A 20,198-nucleotide genomic window follows, 5' to 3' on the forward strand; every position below is an offset into this window, starting at 1 on the left:
CACTGTTCTGTTCATTTCTTATACCTGGATCATATTTCATCACTTCTAAAACATACATTTCTCTCTCTCTTTTTTTTTTTTTTGGCCGTGCGGCTTGTGGGATCTTAGTTCCCCTACCAGGAATTGAACCCATGCCCCCTGCATTGGAGTTTCAGCCATTGGACTACCAGGGAAGTCCAAAACTCACATTTCTCACTTTTCAACAATCCTGAAATCAGAACAGGACTTATTATGATTTTTTAAAGTATTGTTTCATAGACAGTCTCCAGAATTTTCTCTTATAGTGTAAGATGGTGTGTCTTACACTGATAGCATCTTGGGTGAATGAAATACAATACATATTATATTTTCTGTATTTTAGAAAATACATATGACTATTTCAGCATGTTTCCCCCAAGGTTCAACTGGGAAAAGTTTTCCTGTGGCCACTCCGTTCAATGAACATTCAAGCCTCCAGTGATCAGATGAAATCTACAACTATTGATTTATAAATGTTAAAACCAACAGCTGACAAGTAACAGCTTTATAAAAACCTGTGGATTTATGAGGGTTTATTTCTCAAATTTTTCAAATTGTGATTAAATGTTAAACATGTATTTCCTGTTTTGAACTTAATGTTAAGGCATAAGTATACATAAAAATCATGTGCATTTCTAATAAAAGATTTTTACATTTTAGTGTTTGAAATTAATTAGAGGTTTAAAAGGTTTAAGAAATATGAAAATGACTCGTCTGTGTAAGAACTCTGAGAAGTTATAGATGAAACACTGATAGATAAAACCTTACAGAAGAGATTAACTGTGAGGTCAAAATGAAATGTTATGACAAAGACAGGCAAAGAACACTATTAAAAAAATTAATAATGAGAAAAAGAACAGAATATCACCAGACTACTAAAATGCAACTCATCATTAAGGTATAACCTACTGATATAATAAAGGAATCACTGCATAATAAAGGAATCACTCTGAGCACTTCAGTGTAAAATATTGACCACACAAGTTAAAAACATCAAACACAGAAATACATTTTATTCATAATTATTGACATGTACTAGTTCTGTGAATGTTATGCCAGGTACATCAGGTTTAATCATATGGTCCTTTTGCATCTCTTAGCCTCTCTTTCTTCCATGTTTTCTCATAGAGAAGTTTTAGCTGATGTGGAAGTTGGGAGAAGGGGGCAGGAAGGAATAGGGAAAGCCATCCTTTCAACCCATTGCCTGTCCCTCACCCTGTCATCCTATGATTGCCGGGGCCTCCAGGATAACTTCATTGAGGACTTTTGAGAGCTGCAGTGACCTCCTCTTTCGTCCCTCATCTCATACTGTCTCCTTTTCTGGGATCAGGTATATAGAGTCTGGAAGTACACATGCCCTCTGCTCTTCCACCTGGGCACCCTCACCCCCTGTTCTGCCAACTCAAACCCTACTTTGCCTGCCCAGTGACCATAACAAAGTTACCCACCCCCAGAAAAGAGGGCAAAAGAGCTCTTTTTTCTGCTGTATACTTTAGGGAATGATCTTAAAACGTGACGAGTTTTCATCACTGTAAAATAAAAACTGAAATTCACTGAAGATAGTAGCACACACTGAACAAAGAAAGAAAATCAAAATTCTTGAATTTCGCAATCAACATTATCTTAAGATCTAAAAGACAAGCAAGAGGTGATGACTAAGAAAAATATAGTGCTTTTGTGGCTATGAGTTTACAAAAATATTATTGTCAACTTCTAATTATGCTGTTGTTATTCACCAGAATAATTTTCCACTGACTTCTAGGTTCCAGGGTTTTTTGTTTTTTGGTTTTTTTTAAGTTTTCAAGTGTTAAGATTTTATGGAGTTTTTCAGTGGAGTGGAAAGGGCAAGATGAAAGCCAGCTTCATTCAGGTGAGAGCGAGACTGAAATTTACATAAACAAGAAGATCATCTTTAAGAGGATGTTGACTGATTGTGTGATGGTATGGACTGCTTTTTCACACAAAATATTTTCAAGAAAGCCTTCTGAAAACGCTTGTGACACAAGGGATACAAAAAAGGATTGACAAAGGAATTGAACCACTGAAGCCAAAATGTGAACTCGTACGCAGGTGTTGGCGGACCCAGGTGTGTGGGGGAAATTGAACGAATAATTGTGAACAGAGAGTAGGGAGCCCAGCAAACAGCAAAAACACCTAAGAGGATGGCCAGTGACTTGGCTAATTTCCTGCCTCTGCGCAGCTCAAGATGTTCCCTTTGTTGAAGAGCTAGGGAATCTGAATGGGAGAGGGAGCACGTTTTGGAAGCAGTTATGCTATTCATCTGGGCTCTTAAGGAAAACGAGAGACGGCTCTTTCTTCTTGGTTTCTCAGAACGAAGGGATGCTGCTGCTTCCTCATGGTTGGAAAGAGATGTCCTTGAAAACTGTCCACCCCTGAATGAGCGTCCAGAGCTACCAGCAGAGACAGAAATGAATCCAGAACGACACCTACTGAGGTTACCACGCTTCCATAGGCTCCAGTAAATATACATGTTGAAATAAGCCACTAACAAAACTGGGAGCAGGAATTCGAAGAGTATCGTGAGGGCAAGGACATACCATTGTGTAAAGAATCCAGGTTCGCAATCCCTCTTTTCCTGCTTCCAAGCCTCTGAAACTAGAATTATTGGCCCATGCACTAAGAAGGCCACCACCCAGACGGCCACCATCAGAGCCACAGTCTTCAAGATCCCAGTGTGTTGAGTTCTGTAAGATACCTAAAAGAAACCAAATATATTATTTTCAATACAGTGAGCATATGTTGATTGCACAAAGCATGCCATCGGCCCTCAGGAGTTTCAGGGATGTGCAAGGTGGGGATATTCACTAAATCTGGGTACCACGGTCTGGGCCAGGGCAGAGGGTTTGATTTTGGTGGACCCTGGGCCAAGATGTAGACTTAATTAGCAGTTCAAGGTTAAACCTCTGACACTATAGAAAATGTCAAGGTCAATATCTGAAATAAGTACTCAACTCTTCCTAGTCCACAGACACTAACTTGAACTGTTAAGTGAAACTAAGGGCCCATTTTCATGGTGTTTTTAACTTGCCAGCTGGGTCATACGCAGCATGTTTTTTTTTAATGAATTGGAATAATCAGTGTCAGAATGCATCACACATCATAAAGCTATGTATTGCTTGATGAAACTTTTGCTTTGGGAATAGAGATATACCTAGAGAAAGAGAAATGGGTGTACTGAATCACAGTGTAAAATGCATTAATCACTGAAGTCACGGTCAGAAAAGTTTAAAAGATGCTGGCTTTTCTAAATCCAGTATTCAGGAAGAATCTACTCTGCAGTTTATGCTGAGCCTTCAAGGTGGGGTCAAAAAGAGAACTCTTATGTTATGCCCACAAGATGATGCACAAAAAGAAAGAAGTTTGTTACAGCTGTGGGGAGATATTACAGTGTTACTGAGCAGGACCAAATCATTTCTTTCTACAAACGTATCTACCCGACAAAAATGGTGCCTTAGCAGTGGTGGCCAGCCACTCGGAGAGACATGGCTGTGACAAGTGCCACGGTCTTTTTTAGGGATGAAGAATGCTCTAAGTCCACTTGGTCACAAGGACAGGCGTCTTTAAGGGAAAATGAGATGCTGTGAGGGAGGATTGCTTTTGGATCACAGGACCCATGACCTTTGATAGATTCTGAAATCTTGAAGAATATCTTCTATAAGAAATCTAAAATGCCAACCACCCTGTATGAGGGATAAACATACGACCCAAGACTTTTTTAAGGGGACCTGGAGCACACAATCTCTCTGAACACCTTTTAGATCAGTAAGATTCCTTCCAGCCCAAATATTCCATGTTTCTCTGCTTTTCCCACTCAAGGGAAAGGAAATGACTTACCGATGAAGCTGGAACGCATTTCCCTTTCACCATCTCTCAGGTACTATTTTCTCTGTGGGTTTTTAAGTCGTGTCCTAAAATGTTTTCTCATTTTTATTAAAGGGGTGTGACAATGCCCAGCACCGTCCTTCTTTGATGGATTTTACATGCTAGGGAGGGCTCACCCATTGGCTAGAGATAAGAAAGAAGCTGGTTTAAAAAATAAAGTTATTTTTAAAAACTTCAAGGAAGTGGGTTTTTTTTTTCTCTTTCCGAATAACTGGTATTTCTGAGGCTAAGCTAAGAGGCATATGGTGCTGACCACAAGCTCCCACGTACGATACATTTTTTTGCCTTTTGCTTCTCTTATGACTAATTAATACCGCACTAAATCTGATTATGAAGATGGTAACAATACCCAGATGGTCATAAAACTGCATTTAGTCTTCTAATTGCTCTGTTCAGCCTTTGTAATAATATGATGCGATATGCTGGAAAGTGATCTCTTCTATTACTCATAAGGTCAATGAGATAATGGACATCCAAGGGAACTGAGACGATGAGGCCAATCTCTTCATCTCTGGGTAGCATTTTTTGACAGATGACAGTTCAAGCATTGCTTGAGTCCAGGCCCATGCCTCCCTGAAATTCATCAATGGCCCAGTTCTCACTCACTACGGAATATACCCATTATTCAGGATGTTGCCTTCCCCACCCCAATAAGATATCCAAACATTCTGTCAGTCGGGTTTCTTCTGTGAGACAGAGCAGCCCTTGGGACTTGCTGGTGTTAGTGATGAGATGGGATTGCAGGGCTGTTCTAAGTGTCTGTCGTGCACTGCCATCTTCTCGAGCCTTCCTTTCCCAAATTATTGTCAGACTTCCATTTCCCAAGCCCAGCCGGCCGCTCTGCCTGTTACACTGTCTCCTCTACTTTTAGTTGCAGCAAGAGCTCAGTTCCCCATGATCACTTCCTACGAGCTCCTATGGTCTTGAAAGGCTTCCTTCTGGCTTCACACAGCTGTGTTGGAACTCAGCCGGCAGAGGTGCGAGTGCTGCCTGAGCACCCCGGGAGCATTCATGCACTCATGCATGGAGCGCTTTTTACACGTGACTCTATGCTGTGTCCTAGGGACCCGGATCCAGCTGACCTGGCCCTCACCAAGTTTACAGCCTGCATTACCAGGGGAATTTCTCAGGGCAAGACCAAGAAACAAGCCCACCCATTTTCTCTCTGGACATCATTCCTCAACTCTCTGTAACTTCTAAGCCCTTTTTCTAACTGGGCAAGCCATCCCTTAACACAAACCTGAGGTTGACTGCAGAGCTTGGACATTCAGTGAAGAAATATCCCAGTGAACACTGCCTAGGAACACTCAGTGAAGATTAAAAAGAAAACCCAGAAAGAAAGGAAAATTTTAAAGTACCAATGGGAAAGATAATTAATTAGAGCACTGCCTTTCAAACATTTTGACTGTGACCTAAAAATAAGAAATACGTTTTATACCCTAGTCAAGTATACAGACAAAAGTATTCATAAAACAATACTTACCTTTGTTAGGCACAAGGTACTCTGATATGTTATACTCTAATTTGTTAAGTTCTGTTGTACTTCTTTCCATATTTTTTCATTGTAAGAAAAAGTGACATAAGAACCCACTGAACTGATTTCATGACTCCGTAATGGTTTACTACCATTTTGGAAAATGTGAGATTATAGGCTTCTGGATTGCTAATCCAACCTGATCTGTACTCTCTCCAGAGTTTGTCCAGGAGAAACTGCAGTGGACTCTGGTGCCAATGAAGTACCCAGTGTCAAGTGTCTGGCTGTCCCACCACATCCATTCTCCACTTCTTCCTGGCCATATGGCAGGTCAGCTAAAGGCCACACTTGCCAGCTTCCTTTGCAATAAGGTAAGACCATGAGACTAAATTTCACCAATGAAATTGGTGAGTGGAAATGCTTGTGTGATTCTGTACTACTTGGTTAAAAGACTTGCCCTGGACTTCTGCCTTTTGCCCTTCCTTTCTAGAACCTGGAGTGACAACAACTTGACTTTGAGCATGCAGAGGAGGTTAATGACTTAGGGCGGGGGTCAGCAAACCACTGTCCATGCAGCAAGTGTGGCCCACCACCTGCTTGGATAAGAAAACTTTATTTGAGCAGTTGCAGCAGGGACCATAGGTCCCTGCTCTAGAGGGTACAGAGCTTGGGTCCCTGGGTGAGTTCCTGGAGCAGAGCCTTTCAGTCTTCCTGAACTGTTCTATGAGAGATAAATTAACTTCCGTCTTGTTTGAGTCTCAGGATTTTGGAGTCTCTTTGTTATAGCAGTTTATCCTTGCCTTATCCAGTGCACCCTCCCAATCCTGTCTGTCTCCATGCTGCACAGATCTCCCAGGACAGAGCTGTCACTGTCCTCTCCATGCCTCCAGCACCACATTTAGTCCCTTTGTTTATGAATCTGTCTCCACATTAGACTGTTATGCTCCTCAAAAAGATAGACTCTGCAGATTCAGTTCCGTATCCCAGTCCTTAGCAAAATCCCTGTCACAGTCATTCCCCACCCGTGTGGGTCCCTGGGACTCAGGAGTGAAGGAAGTTCCCCGTCTAGGTCTCAGAGACGTCAGATCACTGTCCCACATTCCTGTGGCCTCTTCCCATCCCTCATCCTGTTAACATCAGCCTTTCTCTCTCCTTTATTCTATTGCTGATAAATTTAGTCCAAGAACTGTCACAGACTAGTTGATGAAACTATTCCAAATCTTGGGTGAGTTCAGACTTGCTTGGCATGGATCCTAAACTGGCTCTGGTTAGTTTCTGGTTGGTTCCACTGTATAACCTATGGCTTCCCTGTATACTGTCTTTTCCTTTGGTCATTCAAAATTAATTTTCTCATGACATTCAGAAGTCTGGAAGTCTTTCTACTCGCCCACCAAGTTCCATCCTGAAGAAAACATTCAGGTGTCAAGTTGTCTAAGGAGCCAAACAGATAAACCTATTGTGAGACTCATGTATATCCAATCTACTACAGACTCGGTTTTCCACTTCTCACAACTTGCCTTGGATTTTATTTGACACGTTCCCATTTTAGTGGCATGTAGGGGCGTGACCTGACCAAATCACACAGAAAATGTTCACTAAGGGCCAATGAGAACAAAAGGGTAATCAGGCTTCTCTAAGGTTTGTCAGTTAAACAAAAAATTTTTTTGCCTGGGGACCCAAAATTTACAAATATATCATCTTCTAAGGAGGATAACAATGTTTTGACTTACAGCATTTGAGACTGACTGGTATCGATCAAAGCTGATGAGTACAATGTTATACACAGATGCTGTACACAAAAGATAGTCAATTGTGAGCCAAAATGTACAGATGCTATCTTCAAACTTCCAGTCGAACAGCCTGTGAGGTATGTACAAAGGAATGGAGATCACACCTGTACAGGGAGGAAAATGAGGTTAAAAAAAATAGCACATATCAATGGATATGAAGAGACATAAGAACACAAGACAATGATCTATCTGAATTGACCAAAAGGGCTTGATTATAATTTAGAAATTCATGGTATTTCATCAACAAACTCAGGACTGATCTCCTACATGTTCTTTAAACACCATTTTTGAAATAGCTGTCACAGACCTCATACCTTCAATGGCTTCTTATTACTTTCCAAATTAAGTTCAGGTCCCGACATGTATTTCCAGCCATATACAGCACACATCATCTTTGTGTTCATGATCCAACCCAACAGGATGGGCCACCCTTCCCCCAAACACATCTCACATTCCCGCATCTCTTTGCCTTTGCCAACAACATTCTTCCTAGGACATCCTCCTCTCTCCTACGGAGAAGTCTGTTTAATACCTTCTCATTCTTCACTTAAAAAATGACATCCTCCTTGTCATCTTTCTTGGAACTTCCTGGGTAGAAGTGACCCCTCTGCCACCTGCCCTCTCCTGGCACCTCACTCATCTCTCCCCGTTTCATGTACAAATACATCCTACTTTATGTTGTCATCATCTGTTAACTTGTTTTTCCTGAGAATTGGGACCATGTTGGAAGTCAATCTTTGTATTTTCCACAACATCTAGAGTTGACCAATGGCTTGCACATTTAACTCAAGTGAATTAATCACAGCTAATAGGTATTGTGCAGTTACCACATGCCAGACAGTGTGCTGTGTGCATTACATATATCACCTCATTCAACTTTCATAGAAACTTTGTGAGGTAGGAACCACCCTGAGTCAGCAGATAAGGAACCTGAAGTTCAAAAGGAGACATGATTAGCCCAAGTAAGTGAAATTTCGGATTTGAAACCAGACAATGTGATTTCAGAACCCCTGACTTTAACTGCTGCCCTTCACCAAGTGCACAAACACCTGAGTGATTCAACTCAGCACAGAGACTCCTTCATTGTGGAAAATGACTGAACTGGGCTTCTTTTCCTTTAGCCTTGTAGGGGTTTTCAATCGTATTGACGTTTCAGACAGGTGATCTACTCACTAAGAAAATAACCTATTAAGTAGAAGCTCAGTTGAAATCTTATTTTGTTGGATATCTTCATATTTTATGAAGGCACTTGGCAGGAATTTCCATTTTCCATATAAGAACCAAGTTAGCCTCTTGCGAAGAAAAGGGAAGGGAAGATTGAAGGAAACGCTGCATTCTCCCAGAACAAGATGGCATGAGGATATAAAGGTGTAGTTTTAGAACCAGTGAAAGCAAATGCAGAACTTAGTGTTCTGTACCTAGATTTACATACAAATATGAGAAACAAGACACCATCCAGAAGAAGAGTTGTGTGGTCATTTCTTACGTGTATTTCAAATTGCCTGTTTGTTTTACATTTTAACTGTATGTATGTATATGTTTTTGTGTATATATTTTATACAGATGCTAAACATTTCTGGCATATTTGATTTTTTTTAATTGAAGTTGATTTACAATATTGTGTTAATTTTAGGTGTACAGCATAGTGATTCAGTGTTTTTGAAGATTATACTCCATTATAGGTTATTACAAGATAATGAATGTAATTCTCTAAGCTTCCTTATGGTGCCTTCCATCTCAGAGGTGTGTGTGTGTGTGCGTGCACCCGCGTGCATGCATAACATGGTATCTCAGGATCACCTGAGATAAATCAAAGTATCTTCAAAACAGAGAAATGTATTATATTTTGGCTCAGAGTTGTGGCTTCCAGTGTTCCCGACAGGAGCAGTTTCCACATACACACTCATTTCCTCTCCTGGATGAGAAAGAAGAGTGTGATGCCACCAGTCATTTGCATCACAGATGCCATTGTCTATTTATTGACAGTTTTTCACAAACTTTCTGAATTAGATAAAAGAGAAAGGTATGTTCAAAACCTCAGGATCTGCTTGAAATAGCAGTTAGTTGAAAACAGGCTCAAGTCAATTCTTTGGTTTGAATGAAACCCCGCCATCACCTTGAGTTCTTTGGAACGGTTTAGTACCAAGATTGTGCCTGGTTCTTCTGTCTTGGTGAGTGGTTTTGTGACTCCTTCCAAAGGAGTTTCAGAAACCACGAACCTGAAATACATCTGTGATATCCCCCCTCCTTGGTGTTTCCATAACTTCCACTCTGGACTCATGCTTCTGGGTCAAATGGACTTGATAAGAAAAACTAATAGCCAGTTCCTTGAAAAGAGCAACAAGCCTTTGGTATGAAAATTGTGGGGGGAGGGGAGGCAGGGGAGTGAGGGAAAACAAACTATCTTAAAAGAAGATAATGAAGCAAATAAAAAGGAGGTGAAGGAACGAGGGGGAGGAGAGAAGAAACCCTCTGCTACTCCCTTCACCCCTAGCTCACTCCTCTGCACCCTATCTTGCCTCAAATACACCACACACACCCCCTCAGATCCTTGCGCCCGTTTCCTGGGCGTGAACCACTCTTGCCTCAGAGGCTCCTTTTGTTTACTCAAATGCATCTTCCTCAGTGAGCCCTACCCCTGAAGTTCACATTGCAACCTCTCCCTCTAACACAGTTCCTCCCTGCTATGTTTTTCTCAGTAGCAATGATCAACCTCTAAAATACTATGTCATTTTATTTACTTATTTATATTGTTTACTCTCTGTCTCCCCACCCCTGCTCCCAGGAAAAATATGAGCACCACAAAGGCAGGGATGTTTGTCTGTATTGTCACTGATACATCCCAGCACCTAAAAGGGTGTCTAGTCAAAATAAATCAGTATGGGATGAATAAACCGTTGAGGATGGGGAAGCCCAGTTTGCTTAAAAATTGCCACCAATCCAGTATGGCCCCATCTTTATGAAGCCAGTTAAGAAGCTGCATCTTCGGACTTCCTAGGTGGCACAGTGGTGAAGAATCTGCCTGCCAATGCAGGGGACATGGGTTCGAGCCCTGCCCTGGGAAGATTCCACATGCCACGGAGCAACTAAGCCCGTGCGCCACAACTATTGAGCCTGTGCTCTAGAGCCTGTGAGCCACAACTACTGAGCCCATGCGCCACAACTATTGAAGCCCACGCGCCTAGGGCCCGTGCCCCACAACAAAGAGAAGCCACTACAATGATGAGCCTGCGCACCACAATGAAGAGTAGCCCCAGCTTGCAGCAACTAGAGAAAGCCCATGTGCAGCAACGAAGACCCAATGCAACCAATAAATAAATAAATAACCAAACAAAACAAACAAACAAAAACATTTAAAAAAAAAGAAAAAGAAGCTGCATCTTCCATGAGAAAATGACAATCAAAAAGGGGGGGCGGGGGGGACTTCCCTGGCAGTCCAGTGGTTAAGACTCCACACTTCCACTACAGGGGACGCAGTTTGATCCCTGGTGGGAGAACTAAGATCCCACATTCCCAGTGGCACAGCCAAAAAGAAGGGGGGGGGGAGGTGGGCCGAGCTAAAAGCACCAGTGAATTCTTTGGGCCAACAGACACGTGTGTGGAACAATGATTGTATACAGGGTATCATGAACTGAGTGTTTGTGTCCTGCCCAACATCCATATGTTGAAGCCAAAACCCCCAGGGTGGTAGGGCCTATAAGGAGGTAATTACAGTTAAATTAGGCCATAAGGGTAGAGCCCTAATCCAACAGGATCAGTGTCCTTATAAGAAGAAACACCAGAGAGCTCTCCTGCTGGCTCTCTCTCCAGGCCATACGAGGATGAAGCAAGAAGGCAGCCATCTACACGGCAGGGAAAGAGCCCTCACCAGGAACCAGATCAGCTGGCACCTCAATCTGGGGTTTCCCAGCCTCCAGAGCTGTAAGAAAGTAAACAGCTGTTAAGTCAGACTGTGGTTATGTCAGAGGGGCAGCCCAAGCTGACTAACACAGAGGGAAAGAGAAGAGTCGTGGACCGAGGCATGAAGGTACAGGCATACCTCATCCTATTGTGCTTCGCTTTACTGCACTTCATGGACACTGCATTTTTTACAGATTGAAGGCTCATGGCAACCCTGCGTTGAGCAAAGTCTGTCGGTGATATATTTTCCAGCAGCAGTTGCTTGCTTTGTGTCTCTGTGTCACATTTTGCTAAGTCTCAGAATATTTTAAACGTTTTTATTATTATATTTCTTATGGTGATCTTTGATGTTACTATTTTAATTGTTTTGGAGCTCCGCAAACTGCCCACATGAGACGGTGAACTTAAAATGTCCTGTACGTTCTGACTGCTCCACCAACCTACCATTTCCCTGTCTCTATCCTCCCTCAGGTTTCCCTTTTCCCTGAGACACAACAATATTGAAATTAAACCAATTAATAACCCTAAAATGGCCTCTAAGTATTCAAGTGAAAGGAAGAGTCAATGGCAAATTTCATTGTTGTCTCATTTTAAGAAATTGCCACAGCACCCCAGCCTTCAGCATCCACCACCCTGATCAGTCAGCAGCCTTCAACATCAAGGCAAGACCTTCCATGAGAAACAAGATTATGACTCAATGAAGGCTCAGATGATGGTTAGCATTTTTTAGCAATAGAGCATTTTTTAATTAAAGTATGTACATTGTTTTTTAGACATAATGTTATTGCACAGTTAGTAGATAGACTACACTTAATACTGTTTATATGCACCAGGAAACCAAAAAATTCATGGGACTCTTGTTTTAATATTTGCAATATTGCCGTGGTCTGGAATTGAACCCACAATACCTCTGAGGTATGCCTGTACTAAAGATGAACTTTGCCATCCTGAAAATGTGGTTCGGACTCTGTCATCAGCAACGACCTTTTGCCCTTAAAGGGTGGATTGGAAAGGGTGGATCCTGTCTGGATCAACCGTCACATGCTTATGTAGGCCATACATGCCCACACAAGTGTAGATGGGGAAAAGGTACCAGCAGATGGAAACATTGGTCATGTAATACCAATTTTATAGATACCCGTATAGGTATAAATAGTAGTTTTTTCTGGAATAGTATATAGATGATATATATCAGTGTAGCTGGTACTGGAATTTTTCCTCAACAAATCTGCTTTTCAGTTAAATTCAGCCTGGGAAGCTGCTTAGGTGCCACAAACTTAAGTTCTCAACAGGAGGCCAGTTCAGAAACCTGTGAGAAGAGGGCATTTGGCCAGAAAGCCCACCATACCAAGTACATGTGATCGTCTAGTCTGCACTGGCATCTGGGGCTCTGGGTCTCATGACCCCAAATATTAAGAATTGCTATCTTATAGCTACAGAAAATCTCTCACAAGGTCTGCCCTGGCCCACCACCACCACCATGAGGCCCTACAGGCTCAGAGCTGAACGGCACACTTCCAAGCATGGCAAAGGAGAAAGAAGAGGGTTGACACAAAACTCAAATCTTGTTACAAAATGCTCTCAGAGACTCTGCTAAGTCTTTTGCTGTCATGGTGAATATCACGTTAGATAAATGGACCTCTAGATAAAGCTGGCAGGGGGAGGGGAAACGTGAAGGATGAGACCAGCAGATTAAGAGAGATTCTGGCCAGTGTCCAATTGCTCTCATCAGGAGCAAAGCCATTTCTTTTCCAATCCACCTGCTGATGGAGGGAGGCCACCAGGACTGCTGAATCATCACATCTGCAGGGACATTTCTTAAAGACAAACCACATCTTTATGTTGTGGTGCTCAAGCCCACGATGGTGGGACTGCCGTGATGCTGACATTGGGCCTTACACAGGGGTACCCTGTTCTTGTCTAGAACCATCTTCGTTCAAAAGCTTCAGGCCTTGGGCTCTCTTAGTTTGATGTAGTTTTACCCCATCCCTCCTGAACACCAGGTATTCAGGACCTCACTCCCTTTGGGGTAGTCAAAATACATTATCCATGGCTGGGGGTGGGTGAGGTGGGGTGGGGGGTGGGACAGTTCAGGCCATAATGCAAGTGATGGGGGTGATGAGGAGTGGTAGGTGAAGCTTTGCTCATTGGCCCACCAGTCACCTTCTGCTGTATGGCCCGGTTCCTAACAGGCCACGGGCCAGTACCAGTCTCTGGCCCAGGGGTTGGGGACCCCTGCTCTAAGGTAAAGCTTCGACCCATTCAGTCACTCACTTAAATCTCACATTGCCTACTGAATAAACTTCAGTCCAGACTCACACTAGCATTCAAGGGTCTTCACTGTATAGATTCCAGCTACTCCAACTTCACCCTTTACTGTTCTCATTTGCATACTTGCCAGTCTGGAGCTCACACTTAGGAAGGTATGCATGAAGATTTTCTACCAGCATATCTTTGTTGATTCTTGGAATACTCTCTCCTCTCCCTCTCCTCTCCGTTTCTGCCTATGGTAATTCTACCCATCCTTTAAAGTTCATTTCAGAGGCCACTCTCCACTAAGCGAATGTGCTTTCTCCCTCCTCTGAGTCCCCACAGCACTTGGTGGGCCTTTGTGGGTTCTCACATCAACCTGTCCTGCTATAGTCATTTCTGAACTTCTCTTATCTACTCTACTATATTGAAACCTTATTAAAGAAAGAGATTAACCTAGTCTTCTCTGTATCTCCTCAGTATCTAATTGTACTTGGTACCTAACAGTACTACACATGGTAGGTACCCTACTTCGTTTGAGTTGACATTTATCTGCAGAGAAATCAAGAGTGAGAAGACTAACACTTGTTGAACAATCACTGTGTCCCAGGCAATAGACTAAGTATTCTATGAGTTTTGTTTCGTTTTAACATAAATGCAAACGTTTATGTAGCTATACACAATAACAGATTAAATTATACTAGAAGCTCCTATAAAACCATATCATCGGTTGACACTTCTGCATATTTACTTACTGTGATAAGCATTGTTAAAAAATGATCATCAGGCAGTAAGAAATTATAAAGTGCATGTTTTCAAAGAAAGATTACTTTGATTTCTATGATCTTTTACAGTTATTTAACACTATGATACCATATCATATGCAAGGTAGCTTAGCGTTGGATGTACTTTACAACATTCTATGCCATATCATAAAATAATATTATTAGCTATACTATGTAATTGACCTGAACATCCTATTTTCTGATTGTACCGATTACCAGCATATACATTATTTCCTAGTACTCCAACACTGTGATATTAAAGAAACTGTGCTTACTTAAAAAGGAATACTTATAAAGTTAAACGTACAAGGAAAATAGGTCCAAAAACAAATAACTCTTAGACTAAAGCAATATGGACTTATTTTTATTCCATAAAAAGGAATAGTTTTCAGATGAAAATTCCCCTACAGACCAGATTTACATATATACAACATTCCCATACAGTGCCATATAGCCTCCCCTGAATTTCAATCCTTAAACCTTTTGTTTTTAATAGTCCCCAATTTTATATAGTCCCCTGAAATAATAAAAGCTTATTTTAAGGTTTTAGAAATAAATTATAGTTGAAAAAGATTATCTTAAATAAAGATATGTAACTTACCAACAAAGAAGTCAGAAATGGCCAAGTTAAGTAAAAAGTAATTACTTCGATGTCTAAGGTTTTTGTCCACCACAAAAGCTAAAATGACCACAGCATTTCCTAGCATTATAGCAAAAGCTAGTAAACTCATTAAAAATGCTAAAGCAATGCGATTGTTTAATGGTAAAGAACTGGTGCTATTAGTAGCTGACATCACATCAAATGATGAAGAAACTTAATACAGCAAACTAAGCCAGCAAGACAATTCTGACAAGTGTGTTTTCCAATCGAATACCTAAAATATATAGTTTCCTACTCATAACAACATTGTTAAAATCTAATGCCGATCTGACAGTACTTCCTGATTCTTGATAAAGCAAACTGTGGTAACAGTTTCCCTTTAACTGACACTGAGAAAGTATTTCCAAAAGACAGTGAAATGTTTTATCTTAAACATTTTGATGTGACTCATCCATCTCCCATGATTAGAGCAATATTATATAATGTATATACGTATATATAATACAGTCGATACAATGTATAGGTAAGGAATCGGGCTCAAATGAGAAGATATCAATCCAGTTAAATATTCCCTTCTGACCAAGATAGGATTCAGGAGCTGAATTCACCATCCCATAAGAAACAATGAAAAAACTGGACAAAATATATGAAACCATGGTTTTTGGCACTGGACACCAGGCAATGAAGGATAGTGATCCCTGAGAGAAGGAGAGAAAGTGAGGTGAGCCCTGCAGTTGCCCCAGCTCACTGTCTTGAGAGAGTTTCCAGGGCACAGAGCAGAGAGGGCATTCAGGGAGAACCCAGTAGACTCCCTGAGAAGGGGAGCTAGAGCTGAGAGTTGGGTAGTACCAGACAGAACTCTGTGCTGCAGAGCTGCAAAGGGCCCTCCTCAAGTATTCACACAGGTACTGACCAGCACAGTAGGTGGGGAAATGTTCTCACACAGGAAGAAGAACCACTCAAAAAGATTAGAAGGAACAATACCCAGGGGCCCCAAGGGGCCAGTTACGGACTTTGTTCCCACCAGCCAGACGGACAAAACTCAATTCATGGGGCATTGCCTCAGTAGTCAGAAATAGGTAGCCCTGTACTGAATACTGCTTGGATCTTGCCTTACAAATCTTAAAAGCAAGATCTGAAAGGATCAAACCAGTTCCAAGTAACTTAACAGCAGCTCTGAACACAGCTCAAGAATATTTATAGAACATAAAAATATCCAGTCCCCAACAAGGTAAAATTTATAATGTCTGGAATCCAATTAAGAATTATCAGGCATACCAAGAAGCAGGCAAACAAGCCCCATAATGCAGAGAAAAATCAACCAATTGAAACCACCCATAACTGACATAGATATTAGGATTAACAGACAAGGACATTAAAACAGTTATTATAGCTGTATTCCATATTTTTAAACAGATATATAAAGAAATAAAAGATATTTTTAAAAAACCCAAGTCAAACTTCCAGAAGTGAAAACTGAAATGGATGAACTAAAAATACATTAGAAAGGATTAATGAGAAGTCATAAATTGCAGAAGAAAAAATTAGTGAACTTGAACATGTAGCAATATAAACCACTCAAAATGAAACACAGAGATAAAAGAGAATTAAAAACAAAATTTAACAGAGCTTCACTATGCTATAGGACAACTTCAGGTGACCTAATGTATGCCTCCAGGAGTCTCTGCAGGAAAATAGGAGGGAACAGAAGAAAAACATTGCAGAAATAATGGCCAAAAGCTTTCCAAATTTGATGAAAACTATAAACCAAGAAGTTCAGTGAAGCTCAAACACAAGAAACATGATGAAAACTGCACAAAGCACACCACATCAACCTGTTCAGAACCAGTGTTTAAAAAAAAAAATCTTAAGAGCAGTGGGGGTGGGGGGTGGAATTACATACAAAATAAAAAGATATGGATGACAGCAGATTTCTCATAAGAAACAAAGTAAACAAGAAGATACTAGTCCAACATCTTTTAAGGGCTGAAAGAAAGAAAAGTCAGCCTAGAATTCTGTACCTAATACAAATAACTTTCAAAAGCAAAGGTAAAATAAATAATTTTTCATATATATGAAAGCTAAAAGCATTCATCAGCAGCAAACTAGCACTACAAAAAATGTGAAAGGAAGTTCTTCAGCAAGAAGGAAAATGAATCCAAATGGAAATAGGAATCTACACAAAGGAATGAAGAACAGCAGAAATGGAGGTTTTCTTGCTTGTCTCTCCTAATAGAAGCAAGCTGCTAAGGGCTAGGGCTGCATTTTGTCTCATTTTGTTTTATTACTTTTTGTTTAGTATGATACACACAACGAAAGCACATCAATCATAACTGTATAAAGTACACAAGTCATAGATGTATAACTGATTAATTTTTACAAATTGAACATACACATGTAACCACCACCCAAATCAAGAAACAAGCACTGCAAAAACTCCCTTATCTAGTCACTCAACCCTCAAGCGTAAGACTGTCCCGACATCTATAATTGTAAATTAACTGTGCCCATTTTTGTATTTTATAAATGAAATTGTACATTCAAAATTTACATTAAAACACTTCATATATATTCTACATGACCTGACTAAATTATAAAGAAATTTGTATACTCTACTCCACTATAATTTATTAATTTCATTTGCAATGCTTTTAAATTTATTAAAGTGCAGAAAAAAAGGAACTGGTTACATTTGCCCTTTCTTTATAATTTCACTGGAAGGGGAAAAACTATTCTTTCTCACTTGGTAAGCATAACCTGAGCCTGGAGCTTCCTTATTGGAAAATTCTGCTTCATATGTACTCATAAGACTCTGATGAAGCTAGAAGCCAACTGTCTTTCCCAACCCCATCCCGTTCTCCTTACATCAGACTTGATAGAAACTTAGAGTAAACTTGGCCTTCCTAGCTACGTCTTCAGGTCAAGGTTCTCAGTTCACTGCCCATGCAAGCAACAGTCAGCAAAATAAGATCACATTCAGTTGACTTATTTTGTTTATCACTTTCAAAGTAGTGGGTTAAGAGAAAATTGGAACGGAGAACTAACACACTTACTTAAGAAGATGGGTATGACGAAGAGCCAAAGGGCTGGTGTACAAACCTCCAGCACTGTGTTTTGCGATGTAAGGCGAGGGGAACTAAAAAGTAGGCTTCTAATTGTTTTAGATGATTAAACTTTTGTGGTGGAATTAAGGAGAAAGGGTTTACCCTTTACAGGAATTTACATACAAGTCTTCCCAACTTCATCAAAATTTTATTTCTCAATGGTGGTCAGTCCCTAAAACTAGAGCTACTGTTAAAGATCCCAAAGTCTGGTAATATTCCCCCAAAAAAGGGTAATATTATATTAATTTGAGCCTAAATACAAAAATTCCAAAGAGATACTGGGATGAATTATCTATTCCCTGCACCTTGCCAAGCTGAGACTAATTATGCAAATATTTGTTGCCTCTTGGAAGGGATAATCCCATTTCTCTGTATTGGACCAAAGGGAAAATTGTGGAATATCTCATTTTTTGTTTTTAATTGAAGTATAGTTGATTTACAGTGTTGTGTTAATTTCTCCTGTACAGCAAAGTGACTCTATATATATAATATATATATATATTCATTTTCATATTCTTTTCCATTATGGTTTGCCACAGGGTATTGAATATGGTTCCCTGTGCTATTCAGTAGGACCTTGTTGTTTAGGAATATCACATCTTGTACCAGCCATATAAACCAGCCCAGCAACTTAACCAGAGGGAACTACATTAGGGAAAATGTTTGGATTATAGTTATGATAAATGGAAGAAAGTTGAAATTGTTGCTAAGGGGAGGTAGCTAATGGATGGGTGTTACAAAAGGAACACCTAATAAATTTTGGTGCCTTAAGGGAAGCATAGAGTATGAGAATATTATTCTCTCTTAGCTTTGACTCAGATGCCTTTTGGGTGAAGGGCTCGATCAAAATCTCCTCTTTTGAATAACCAAGAAGTAAGTAGAAGAGCCAACCCGGTGAACATATATATACTTCTGAGAGTGGTCTGTGTCCTCATAATGGATGAACAGGTGGAAGGTCTGACTGTAACCACATGGAACAATACTTAGGTGACTATGTCTTTTTTGTTCCCATTTCAGAGGATAGAGCTATTCTTGAAGACCTGAGTTAGGAAGAAAACCATGAGAATATATATCCAGTTGAATCCAAACAACACTTTTTAATAATAATCTAGGTGAACAATTGCATGGCCATTAATTTTGATGGTGAAGGTTTAAGGAAGGTACTGGAATATGACATTAGAAGTTCATCTTCTACATGTTCCATCTGTCAAAACGTTGTGTGTAAAAATAGATCTTTGCCCAGCATTGTGAATGGAAAGCCATAAAGATGTAGAGAAACAATTGGAACACTTGGATCACTGAAAAAGGAAAAGAATTTAGTATAACTTGGTGGGCCCTTATTCCTGAGAGTAAAAAGCCAGAAAGTCTATGTAGATGGCTGTCGGAAACTCTACAGCATATCCAAACCACAGTCTGTTTAATGGTAACAACTAGTCACAGGAGTGACTTAGCCCAAGGGGTCGATGTGATTAGGTCCCAGGTTTATTTCCTGATTGTAAGAAGCTAGTACTCAGTGTCAACAGAGGGTCTGGTGGATCAAACAGCTTTTGCCGCCTTGGAAAAAGAGAGCCTTAGGAGACTTACGAGCTGGGCTAGGTGTGATTAATGAAGAAGAATTCACTTTTAATGAGGAAAGATATTTTGAAGAAAAAAAATGCTTCTGGAGCAAATGGGGAACCTCCAAGGCGTTTTCCTCCAGGAGGAAAGATAAGGATGACAACTGGATGGTGACACAGCCTTGGGAAAATGGGCTTTGCAATCAGAGCAGACACCAAGATAACATGCCCAAACTCAGCGAAGGGAACAGCTTGTATATCAGCACAGCTGGGTTCTTTGATATCTTAACTCAAATGGAGTCTGAGCTATCTGAGGCCCAATAGCCAGAGAGTCTCACAGCATGGGAGATGTGTGGGCTACACAGTGTGTGGAAATTTGCAGTTGGAGAATGCAACTTCTTGAGGTGCTCTTTAGCAACATTAGTGCCATGACTGAGGGTGAACCATTCCTTTCCTGTAACATTACTCACAGGCATTGGACAAACTTTTTTTTTAAATTTTATTTATTTATTTATTTATTGGCTGTGTTGGGTGCTCATTGCTGCACACGAGCTTTCTCTAGTTGCAGCCAGCAGGGGCTACTCTTCATCGTGGTGCGTGGGCTTCTCATTGTGGTGCCTTCTCTTGTTGTGGAGCATGGGCTCTAGGCACACAGGCTTTAGTAGTTGCAGCACAGGGGCTCAATAGTTGTGGCTTGTGGCCTCTAGAACACAGGCTCAGTAGTTGTGGCGCATGGGCTTAGTTGCTCCACGGCATGTGGGATCTTCCTGGAGCAGGGATCGAACCCATGTCCCCTGCAGTGGTAGGCGGATTCTTA

The 20,198-nt window shown here is 40.8% G+C and overlaps 1 protein-coding gene across 2 annotated transcripts; it reads right to left on the minus strand.

The window, feature by feature from the left end:
- Window positions 1–1,874: 1,874 nt before the first annotated feature.
- HRH4 (histamine receptor H4) lies at window positions 1,875–14,986 on the minus strand. Of its 2 annotated transcripts, XM_057700531.1 has the most exons (3): window positions 14,722–14,986; window positions 7,126–7,289; window positions 1,875–2,734 (listed from the first exon to the last, which is right to left on the minus strand). In XM_057700531.1, exons 1-3 carry the CDS (start codon window positions 14,912–14,914, stop codon window positions 1,931–1,933), a joined length of 1,161 nt encoding a protein of 386 aa, XP_057556514.1. In that variant the 5' UTR covers window positions 14,915–14,986; the 3' UTR covers window positions 1,875–1,930. The 2 variants fall into 2 exon arrangements, with proteins under 2 accessions (XP_057556514.1, XP_057556515.1); XM_057700532.1 differs by lacking the exon at window positions 7,126–7,289 and having other exon boundaries at window positions 1,931–2,634; window positions 14,722–14,914.
- Between the last annotated feature and the right edge of the window lie 5,212 nt (window positions 14,987–20,198).

Source organism: Hippopotamus amphibius, chromosome 11 (assembly GCF_030028045.1).
Source record: "Hippopotamus amphibius kiboko isolate mHipAmp2 chromosome 11, mHipAmp2.hap2, whole genome shotgun sequence".
Taxonomy (NCBI): domain Eukaryota; kingdom Metazoa; phylum Chordata; class Mammalia; order Artiodactyla; family Hippopotamidae; genus Hippopotamus; species Hippopotamus amphibius.

Excerpts from the sequence above, each read along its gene's own strand:
- HRH4 (XM_057700531.1), bottom strand. The coding sequence starts at position 14,914 with ATGTCAGCTACTAATAGCACCAGTTCTTTACCATTAAACAATCGCATT. Across the intron at positions 7,290-14,721 it reads CATTTCTGACTTCTTTGTTG|GTGTGATCTCCATTCCTTTG; the intron begins GTAAGTTACATA and ends CTCCCTGTACAG. Across the intron at positions 2,735-7,125 it reads ACCAGTCAGTCTCAAATGCT|GTATCTTACAGAACTCAACA; the intron begins GTAAGTCAAAAC and ends GGTTTCTTTTAG.